Source organism: Odocoileus virginianus, chromosome 34 (assembly GCF_023699985.2).
Source record: "Odocoileus virginianus isolate 20LAN1187 ecotype Illinois chromosome 34, Ovbor_1.2, whole genome shotgun sequence".
In the NCBI taxonomy this organism is placed as follows: domain Eukaryota; kingdom Metazoa; phylum Chordata; class Mammalia; order Artiodactyla; family Cervidae; genus Odocoileus; species Odocoileus virginianus.
In genome coordinates, this window is record NC_069707.1 from 26,868,857 (window position 1) to 26,880,365 (window position 11,509).

An 11,509-nucleotide genomic window follows, 5' to 3' on the forward strand; every position below is an offset into this window, starting at 1 on the left:
AAACCGTTCTACTGAAGCTTCTTTTTGCCCACGTTTTCCAAAACTTGGGAGTAGCTGTGAAAGAGAGGAGTTTCAATTCCTCTTTCCAACCCCAGAGGAATCTCCACCTGGCTCCCTTCCATTTCCTTCCTTCGGTGCCTTGAGGTGTGCTTTGGTTAGGGAAATTAGGAAGGGGAGTGGGGTGGAGGAAAGTTGTTTCCTTTTCTTTCTTTCTTTCTTTCTTTTTTTTTTTTTTAAATCCAGAAGGCGCGAGCTGGAGCGGTGAGAGTGTCAATCAGAGGGTTTTGTGCCTGGGGGCTCCTAGCAGTTCTGAGCAGAGGTGTCCCAGGGCGGCCCCACAATGAATATGAATAGGAATCCTTGCTAAATGGGACAGCAAAGCGCACCGCCCTGAATGATGGCACGTCATCCTAACCAGCCCAGGACAGATAGGAGGGTTCCTTTTGTCTCTTTTCTCCGCCGCAGCTCTATAAAAGCCCCTCTTTTTCAGCTTGAGGTTAGTTCAAGCACTCACCAACGAGCTGTCCAGGAAACAGCCAAACCAGAGAGAAGGGAGTGGGGAGGGAGAAAGGCGGGGAAAGGCAGTGTCTCAGCTTTTCTTCTCACGTCTTGCCGCTGAGAAGTGGGCTGCTGGGCTCTGCAGTTTTTGGTTTTTTTTTTTTTTAATTCAAGATTTTCTCTAATTTCCCGCCTAAAGCTTCCCCACGGTAGGGCCGCATCCCCTATAATAAAATGAATTCTGATTCAAGCTCTGTGTCCAGCAGAGCCTCATCTCCGGACATGGACGAGCTGTATCTGAGGGACCACCACCGCCATCACCACCACCAGGAGAGCCGCCTCAACTCCGTCTCGTCCACGCAGGGCGACATGGTGCAGAAGATGCCCGGGGAAAGCCTCTCGCGGGCCGGCGCCAAGGCCGCGGGCGAGAGCAGCAAGTACAAAATCAAGAAGCAGCTGTCGGAGCAGGACCTCCAGCAGTTGAGACTGAAGATCAACGGACGCGAGCGCAAGCGGATGCACGACCTGAACCTAGCCATGGACGGGCTGCGCGAGGTCATGCCATACGCGCACGGGCCCTCGGTGCGCAAACTCTCCAAGATCGCCACTCTCCTGCTGGCCAGAAACTACATCCTCATGCTCACCAGCTCCTTGGAAGAGATGAAGAGGTTGGTTGGTGAGATATACGGGGGCCACCACTCGGCCTTCCACTGCGGGACCGTGGGCCACTCGGCCGGCCACCCAGCGCACGCCGCCAACGCCGTGCACCCGGTGCATCCCATCCTGGGCGGCGCTCTCTCGTCTGGCAACGCCTCGTCGCCTCTGTCTGCTGCCTCGCTGCCCGCCATCGGCACCATCCGGCCTCCCCACTCGCTGCTCAAGGCGCCGTCCACGCCTCCCGCGCTGCAGCTGGGCAGCGGCTTCCAGCATTGGGCCGGGCTGCCCTGTGCCTGCACCATCTGCCAGATGCCGCCGCCGCCGCACCTGTCCGCCCTGTCCACCGCCAACATGGCCAGGCTGTCTGCCGAGTCCAAGGACTTGCTCAAGTGAGCAGCGGGCCGGCCCGGCTGCGGAGGTTGAGGGGAGAGCGGCGGGCGGGAGGGGTCGGGTCGAGGTGCCGGGCCCGGAAGGAAGGGGAAGCTGGGCGCGTGGCCCGTGGGAGGGTGGGCGGCGGTGGGACCCCCTAGTGGCCTCCCACACTGCCTGAGAGATCTCAGATCCTACTTGACCCCCGGAGGGACAGAACTAAGACCAAACTGCAATTTCTAGGTGGTAACGAAGGGGGACTGGAATCAGACGTCGTGTGTCTTGCATGCATGCTTCTTTTCCATGCCGCGCCACTTTTTCTCACTGCCATAGGCTCTTGTCAAGACTGCATTTGTTGTATAAAGACAGGATCGGTGTAGTTAAACACTTGGCGAAGGGACTTTCGAGTTGGCTCTCTCTGGCTCTGCGTTCTTACCTTGGAAAAGACAACCATCCCTTTTGTGAGAAACAAATGTAAATACTTCCCTTTGATGGGTGCAGTTATGACTGTCTATCCGCTGGACAGTTGATTTTCTAGAGACAATGTGGGGAGAGAGAGGGGGGAAAAGAGATAAGAGGGAGAGAGGGAAAGAGAGGAGAGGGAGAGAGAGAAGAAGAGAGGGAGAAAAAAAATGTATCTCAGAGACAAAATGTATCTCAAGACCCAAGTTTTGAATTTCAACTCCGGTCCAGGGCATGATAAACTCTTCTGTGGGTTTTCCTTAAGATGCAGTGTAGGTCGAAAGAATGCATGCACGCTTCTAAATGAATCTCTTCCAAACATGTTGTGCAGGCCATGGTGCCATTTTCCTTGTAACAAGGATTTATTAGTGAATTCTCCGAAGTACTCCATATATCTGTCTGTGGTTGTGGGAAATGAACAAGGGGGCAGAGTGCAAACACCCAAACTCACGCACAGGCGCTTCTCCCCCACCCCCACCCGCCTTCAAACTTCATTCCCAACTTTCCTGGGCTGTTTCTGGGGCCGGTGATTGCAAGAGCTTGGGCTCCCTCTACTAGCTTGCCCCACCCCCACCCCACCCCCCCTTGCTCAGTTATTCTGCATGCGGGGCCGCTCTCTCCATCATCAGCTTTGAAAACTTACTGTGGTTTGGGGAGGGGTGCTGGTTTTATTTTCCTGAACATTTGCTTGAAATATTTTGTTAGGGCTTCAAAGACAAGACCTGTCTTTATTTTTTATATATTCTTGATAACTATGATATATTTATTAATAACCAGTGTTTCTGGATGAGATTTCAAATAAAAAAGAAACTTTAAATCCTGGCTTTGCCTTTGCCTAAAATTTTTGAAGGTGGGGGGAGTGGGGAGGGAACATGTGGACCCAGTAAAGTGTAGCTGGAAGTAGGGGAGAGATCTGGGTGGGCGGACTAACACAAAGCTGTTTTTCCTCATTATTTAAAGGTAAAGAGGTCAGACATATTGGTGTTAATTATTACAATTAAATGTCCTTCAAGCGGGGGCCTTGTCCACACTGGTAGGCTTGTGATATTTCAACTCCTATTTCTCTGCAATAATCAGACCTTCATGAACTCAGCAATTGAGATTTTTTATTTCAAGTGATCTGGAAACCCAGAGTGACAAGAAATGAGAGGCAGAATTGTGACTGCACTGGCTGTGTTGGCAACAGATGAGAATGAAACAGTAAGTTAACTTCTTTTCACTTTAAATTGTCTGTGTGGCTTTTTAAAATATCAAGCAAAATAAAATCCAGTATGTGTTTTAAAAATCAAAGAAAAGTAATCTTAAAAAAATAATTGAAATCTCAGCCCCCCACCAGCCTCTTGGTAGCCGATTCCTCAGAGGTAAGGAAGGCCCCTCTGCTTTCGAAGGTGAGCCTGGAGTGAGGCCAGTGACCACCCAAGTCTCAGCATCTCCAGATGTGTAGTGGGAACTTTCTCTTCTTTCCTCCCTTAGAAGATTGCAGATCCTGTTAGTTGAATACAAATTATTTGGAAGTGTTATTGGGTAGGGGCAAGGAGAGAAAGAGAGAAAAAGTCTTCTACATAAATAATGGCTAAAATGGGTTATTTTAATCAATTACTTATCTCTCTTGCCACCCCATAACATTTTCAGATAGCTTGTGAAAGCAAAAATAATGCACAAGAAGGTTTTGTTTACTTGTTTATAGAGGACAGGAAATCAAGTTCTAGGGATAATAACCTGAACAGCATGTGCCTCTGTTCCCCATCAAGGATAATAGAAACCTGATTGCAATGTACCACACCAGAATCTGTCTCGAGCTTAGCTGTAATATCACCTCCCCGTTGGCTGAGACCTAAGATCTGCTTCAAGGGGAGGAGACAGGTGGTTTCTCTCCATAGAGCTGTCTCTCTCCAGGATCCAGCATAGATATCCCATCTAGGAAGCATCTGCCCCTTCCTTCCTGGGTCCCCACTGCCCCTCCCTGGGAGGACACCTCTGTGGGTCCTGGGTCTATTTAACTCATTCTCCTCCATCTCTTTTTACCCCCAGCTCCCCCACTGCCAGGGAGAAAGATCTAAGTGAGGGTCTACAGTGGAGGGTGCTTATTTCCTCTGGTTTTAGGCAGATAAATGGGGGAATAATCGTCTGTTTCCCAAGGGTGATTCATTTCTCTGGGTGAGGAAAGAGCTTTTGAGGATTTATTTGAAACCAACACAAGGCAGCCGTCCAGCCTTTCCCTGTGAGTTTATTATTTAGAAAAGAGAGAGGAGGGAGAAGTTTCATCAATCAGGAAAACGACTTTGCCTGAGTCACTGGCTCTTTTGAGTCCAGTTTTCAAAGGCATGAGCCTGGGGAAAGACAAGACGCCTGACCACCGGCTTAGTGGTAGGCTTCATTCCTTCTTTAGAATTGGGCAATGAAGAGAGGAGACACTGTTTCTAGTGTTGAGGAGATCCCCTGGACTTATCCATCTCTTTCTGGGTCACACAAACACTTCAGACCTAGATACTAGGAGAAAGTAATCCTTTAAGAAAAGAATGGGAGTCAGATAAATCTGCAGTTTCTAGATTTATTGGGGATGGAGCAGCCACTTCATCCTGCCCAACTTAACTCCACTGGGAAGGGACTTAGCCAGGTGCAGGCTGGTTTGCTTGGAGGAGTGACTTTCCAGGCGATTCTAACTGGCATTTTCCGTTAAATTCTCGATTTACTGATGCGAGAAAGAAGAGTACATTGCTGCAAAAATAAGAATGAATTCTTGGCCTGATTTTCTTTTAACAGCAATTTGTCACCTTCTCAAAAGTTCTTAAGTTTAAGCAGTTTTGAATTCAATCTAGAAGCACAAGGATCCCTTCATTCCACAAAAAAAAAAAACAAAAACAAAAACGATTCTTTACATTTAAAAAGATGGTGAAAACCTAGCGGGCTAAGGTATTTGGAGAAACCAGGGCTAGAATCCTCAGGATGCCTTTTAAGCTAGTGACCCGTCTTTAAGGCAGGGAGAAAGTCACACTTAGAAAAGGAAAACCGACAGGCAGTTGGCAGGATCTGCTAAACCTTTGTTCCTAAAGACCCTCTTTACCTTCCCCGGGGTTCTGGGGCCTTAGATCTACAACCCTCAAAAAGAGCGGGGAGGAAAGGCCGGAGTTGGTCCGCGAAGTCCAAAGTTACTCCTGCAGGCGGAGGCCTTGTGTAGCCTCAAGCTTTTCCAAGCTCCTGGGTCGAGCAGTTACACCGCCTCCTCTGGTACCCTTTGCAGAAATTGCAAAAGCTCCTTTCCCCAGGGAGGACGATGGATACTGTGAGCACCTCGCTCAGCTAACAAGATTTAACTGCTCTTTTCTCCCTTCTAGAGACTTCGGGCCCTTCTCTCCGCGTCCTGCCCCGCCGCGCCTGTTCAAGATGGGTTCTCAAGCCTGGGCGCCCAGACGGCTACGACCCCGGCCCTCCCCGAAGATGTTCCCCCAGCCGCTCTGCGCCTTTGGGGACCTGGCCAGGCCTTGAGGCTGGGGCTCCGCGGAGCCTCCGTGATCAAGGAACCGAGTCCCCAGAGACTGGCGGGCCCAGGTTCCTAGAGCTCAGGAAGCTAGGCAAGAGGAGGTGCCCCGGCGGAAGGGCGTTGGCAGTGTCTTTGGAAAGAAATGGGCCAGGGAAGGGGTCGCGGCGCGGGGGGCACCTGCATCTTCCTCCCTCCTCTAGGCAAACTTGCTTTCCTCTCCAACCCCTTCTGAGTCTCAGAGCCTCGCGTGTACCCATTTCCTTATAAATAGCCTGGAGGAGGCAAACCCCGAAGGTTCGGCTCTGCACTCTCTTTTTGGTTGTGTCCGTTTTCATTGAAATCTTCCCTTCGAGGGGCTGGAGAAGGAGGGATTCGGGGGACTAAGAGAGGAAGAACAGGACAGTCGCGGGGATGCGCGATCGCCGAGGCCTCCTAGGAGTCCTGGGACCTAATCCTTCCAGACCACCACCCCACCCCCTCCCTATTTTGCCGCCAGCCGCCAGCCCGCTGGTGGGCAGCTCCTCCCTCCGCCCTCTGCACCCGGGGGCTGGGAGCGTGGATCCAGGCGCGGGGATCCGCGCCGCACAAACTGGCCCCGCACCTCGCCTCTGTCCCTGGAGTCTAACGCGGAGCGGGTTGGTGCTGGGGGTCTTGGGGGGCGGGGCTGCGTCCCCTGGGAAACCTCGGTCTCCGCGACCCGACCCCAGACTCCTCTCCTCCGGCTCCGCAGGCCCAGCGAGGCCGGGCGCAGAAGACAAAAGAAAGATGCGCGGGAGAGGGACGTCGTGGAGCAAGACGCCAGACTGCGCAGACACTTGCAAAGAGCCTCGAAATACCAAAGCGTTTATGGAAAGTGAATGGAAGAAAATGCAAGTTACAATCCCAACCGAGGCCGAGCTGTTTTATCTCTGTTCCCTGCCCCCGCGCGCCTAGAGGCGCGCGGACACTGGGTCAACTTTGTTCAGGAGATCCGGTCCGAGGCGGCCCGGGCGGCCTCCCTCCCCGAGGCCGAATCTGCCCCTGGCGCGGAGACGTACCTTCTAACCCAACCCTGGCCATGTCCCAGGCTCCAAAGTGAACATGGTACCCTGCAGCCCGCACTCGAGACCGGAAGTTCAACACTCCTCCGGGAATTGGACACGTCCTGGGGGCACGGGGATCCGAATCTGCTGGGGTCTAGGGCGCGGAGAGGGAGGTGTGCGCAGATCCGAGTGCTCAGCTGGCTGGGGCGGAGGGCGGGGGGCGGCGGTGGAGGGGGTGCGGGCTGGGCTTTGCTGCGGTGTCCTGGGGTTCGGATGAAACCAGAGAAAGGCAGGGAGGGAAGGGATAGCAATGAAGGGTCTGGGAAGCAACTTGGAATACCTGCCCCGGAAAGTTTTGGGGTTCTGTCTGGCAAGGACTTGATCAGCGCCAGTCTTTCTTTCCCTGTGGTCTTCAACCGATACTTCAGAGAGTGCGGAAGCCTGGAACTGATTGTGGGGGCGCCACAGTTTGCGTGTAAGATGTAGGCTGTCAATCATTCATCCCCCTTGGGCCTGGGAACCACCCCCCCCCCCCCACGCCCCTGCGTGATGCTGAGCTTAAGGGCCGAGAACACATCTCTGCCACAGGTAGGATTCTTAACGCCACTGGAGAAAATGGAGGTTGGAGCAAGTATACTCTCTGAAGACTCTCTTCTCCCGGTACTTAACTGCCTCTCTCTCCCTTCTACTCTGGTGAAGGGACAAGGGAATTCACAAGATTCGTTGCAAGTCTTAACGTTACTTCCTTTGGTATTTCTCTTAATCTTCCTTCACTTCAACAATCAACATTTTCTGAGTGCTTTCGTTGTGCCATGCACTGTGAGAGTCGCGGGAGAAAAAAAAATGAACAAAACAGCTAGAGAAGTAGGACATTCAAATGCATAAGAAATGGCCCCTGCCCTCGGGGTCCTCAGACCCTAGTGGGAAAACAGGGCATCTGAGTCCCAAGGTAAAACCTCCACTGGCCGCACAAAACGCTGAGTGCTGCAAGCCGGCTTTCCAGAGGCTTTTTCAGATGCTGGAAAACTCACTGTCCTGATAGGGAACAGGAGCAGATGCCTTTGATTAATATGGAAATAAAAAGAAGCGATGGTGGCAGCACTTTGTTTCATTGCAGTTATTTAGAGATTTATTGACATTGAGATAAGCTTCAGTCTGTGGCATCTCCATAATTCATGTCCCCATTAGTTATTACCAAATGAGCAAATCGTTTTTTTTTCTTTTAACCGGTTTTTAAAAGAAAATAAATAAATAAATAAAAGGGTGGGGGGAGGTTGGGAGAAATCTTTTTTTAATAGGATTAGAGTCATTATTTTCCTGGCCTCTGTGGTCCCTGAGCTACAGAAACTTGTCTTTCCACTCCCGAGTTCACCAGGCTGTGTTCTGAACATAAAACAATTCTGTAATTTCCTTCAAGAACAAAAGTTTTCAAAGAAATGACCTGCACAGTATCCCCCTCAATAAAGCAGAATTGACTTAATGGTCTGTTAATTACTCTATCCTCCCAGGGGGAGGGAAGCTTCCAAAAGGATTGCTACAAACCCTCTGTTGATGGAAGCTGTGGTCTGTCCCCAAATGTACAGCTGGGGCTGGGCCATTGAAAACCCAGACAAAACAAAATCCCCGATAAATAATCCTACCTAGAACACAAAGATTCAGCATACAATAGTTGAATCTTCGCTGGATCCTCAGAGAAACCGAGTGAGCTCTTTTGGGGCTTTCGGGGTAATCTTTAAATTTGAGGCCAAATGTTCTTGGACAAAAGTTAAAAAAAAGCATGGTTGGCCCTTCCCCTCTCATCCTCCTGTGCCTAATTCCTTTCTCTTTTATTTGAGACTCTGACTGTATTTCTTTTATCGAATCTTCTTTTGTACTAACTACAGTTTGCTTCATCATTTAATGTATTTTTGTTTGGTCATTTTTTTCCAATTGTTTCTCTATTATTTAAAGAAGAAGACAAATTTGATTGTTCTAGTAAAAAAGGACATAGTAGAGAATCAAAATGTAAGGGATAGATTTGGGTTATTATTCTCTGTGACTTTTTCACATCTGTAAGGTGACAGCTGCAGCATGCAGTTAAATATATTTCTAAAGTAAAAAAGTTTAAAAATCCTACTTACGCTGAAGCAGCATTGAGCAATCATCCTGTTAAATTGTCATCAGAAAGCAGAAAAATTCAATTTTAAAAACATTTCTTTAAGGAAGGAGATATGCATGTTGTACACTAATTGAGAAAATATTAATTTTAATTTGGTGTACATTTAACTTTTGTGGACCATTGAAATAGAACACTGTGGAAAGATGAAATGTAGCATCTAGAGAGAGGGGTCATGAAAATGATCAAGATGTGGAGATGATCTGTTTTGAAAGTTATTTCTTTGTCTGAACTAGGCAATAACAGAGTGTGTCAAGCCACACAGTTTCCCACATTTACCATCTCTTTTTGAGGTAGTGATGGTATCTCAAAAACACTTGTCATTCTTAAGTGATTACTATTACTCAAGAGTCATGTGTTGATGGAAATCAACCTCTGCTTTCCTTGCCATGGTTGACTGGTCCCTGCGTGGTGCAGGAGCTAATCATAATAATGGCGAGGAAGGTTAGCTTAAAGACTTTAAATTGTGCCCATAATTGTGTTTCATATCAAATGGTGGCAAACACATGCTTTTCCCTGCTTTGGAAAACTGAAAAAAAAATCTAGTGAATCATAAAGAGACCCATCATTTAAAGTCAGCCCGACCCCCAAGTGATGCTGAACTTTTGATTTTGTGTACTGTTGATTGTTCATCCCAGTTATGTGAGAAGTAGGTTCTAGACACAGAGTAACAGACATTGTGACCTGTGGGCTCAGATAGTGTTTGTTCCTTTCAATAAAACCCGTACAAAAGGCTATCTTTGCCTTTCTCATCAATGATGTCCTTACAGTCCTAACTGCTCCGCAATACTATATAGCTAATAGACAAAAATGAAAAGCAGGAAGCCATTTCTCTTGCTAAATAATCCATGGAGAATGCTAAAAGAAGAGAAGACAATTTGTTTCAAATGTTTACTAGCTTTATATTATGAATAAATAAGACCGCAAGCTTGAATAAAGTAGTTTTAGAAATTATACTGACTAACCATGTGCTGCAGAGATGGCTTAGGTCCTATTTTTCCCCTTTGCAGAACTTAATGTGCTCAGGTATCAATGCCCCTCCCCAAAGGGCATTTTGATTTGGAAGGTTTTTTTCTTTTTCTTTTTTTTTCATTTTTCACCCTTAAAAAATGAAGTACTTCCATCACTTGTGGAGTGCTGTTTTCCGGGCTCTTGAGACAATGGATCTCTTCGGAACCACAGGGTATATTGACTACAATCAGTAACTTTTCATATTTTTGATCAGGGCAAATTTTACATAGAAACTACTGAGAAACATGCAGTAACATTAGATCTCAGTTATATAATACAAGGGAGTAATAACTTGAGGGAAAAGACTAACAGTAAAAAAAAAAAACTTCTTGGAATATATTTAAAGTGGAAAGAATTTATCTTTTTTTGGGAAACAATGGTTTTATTTAAACCCAAGCAAACGTGGTACTTGTCCTTGGGTGGTGGGAGAAGAGGGCAGAAGAGGCAGGAAGGGAAATACTGCATTTCTAAATGTGGGTCCCGTGAACTCTACTATGTAGACCCTAAACCTCATCTAAGTGGGTGGTGAGCAGTGACAGGCTTCTCTTACAGTTCTATACTTGATCACAATAGATTCTTTTCTTCTTCTATAATTTACTTCCTTTGCGATTTTATGTGAAGCTTGCTCATCTAAAATATATACAGTTATGTTATAAAAGAATCTTTTAGAGTTGAAACTAGAATTAGGTTCCCTGAAACATTTGATGTTTCTCTACATTTTAAGCTTGAAAGAAAGCAATGGGAAATAGAATCTACAAAGCAGGGATAAAACAGATTAAGTGGAGCAGGTTAAGTCCACAAACATGGTGGCCGCTTTCTAAACAGGTAAAACATTTTTTCTGGTGATGTGGCATCACAGGTTACTGTTAATAGTTTGTGCCTCACATATATATGCTTTAGGTGAAGATACTTCTTAGAAAAAAAGGACTGTGTTTGCTGACTTGCAAGAGATGAAAGATTTATGAATTCTTCTCTTTCTCTTTCTGTCTTCCTCCTCAATTTTCTTTTCTTCCTCTATCCTTCTATCTTGAGTATCAGTTACCTCCTCATCTCTGGCTCTCTGTCTTCTTCCACCTCTCTGCTTCCAGTCTCTATTTTCCATTCCAGCTCATCCTTCCACTCTATTTGTCCACTACTTTGGCCACTTTGTTGCTTTAGGGGAGCCTGGGGTTGACATTCCCTTAGCCTCCTCACTCAGTCCTTGCACACTCAACCTGCCTGCTCCTTCAACCAGCTTCTGTTATCCCGAGCAGGTCTATTAATACCTTCACTCTCAGCCTGTGTTGTGTTACAGGAAAAAAAAAAAGAGTGGGGGGCGGGGTAGCTACATGGAAGTGTCTCCCAGAACCAAAGATGTTTGAAAGCACTTTAACTTCCAAAAAGCAGCATTATCATGAAAATGCCTTTCAAGGTGATAGAAGTATGCATGTCTTAGCTAGCTTAGGTTAACTTAGGGGAAATGTTTATATTAATAATTATAGAAAACAGAAAGTTCTTAAAATGTGCCAGTCATGGTTTTAAATACTCAACAGGTATTAACTCTTTTAATTCCCACTGAAAGCCTACACAGGTGGTGCTATTACTATTCCCTTGTTTGCAAATGCACAAACTGAGGCACCGGAAGGTATATAACTTTCCTGGTATGTCCTAGATCACTGGTGTCCCCAGGCCTACAGGATAAGTGTCCTGGGCCAGCAGCAGCAGTAGCATCCAGGACCTTGTTAGAAACACAAATTCTGAAGATTTTATCTTGCTCTCAAACAAATAAGATAGGCTATCACAGTTTTGTGGATGCTGGCAGAGGATGCAACACTCCTGGATCAGAAGCAAGGAACTTCATTTTTCACTGTGTGG

General features: G+C 47.3%; 1 protein-coding gene across 1 annotated transcript; it reads left to right on the top strand.

Moving 5' to 3' along the window:
• The first annotated feature begins 732 nt into the window (after nucleotides 1-732).
• Nucleotides 733-1,548, top strand: OLIG3 (oligodendrocyte transcription factor 3). The gene has a single exon (XM_020882054.1). It carries the CDS (start codon nucleotides 733-735, stop codon nucleotides 1,546-1,548), a length of 816 nt encoding a protein of 271 aa, XP_020737713.1.
• The last annotated feature ends 9,961 nt before the right edge of the window (nucleotides 1,549-11,509 follow it).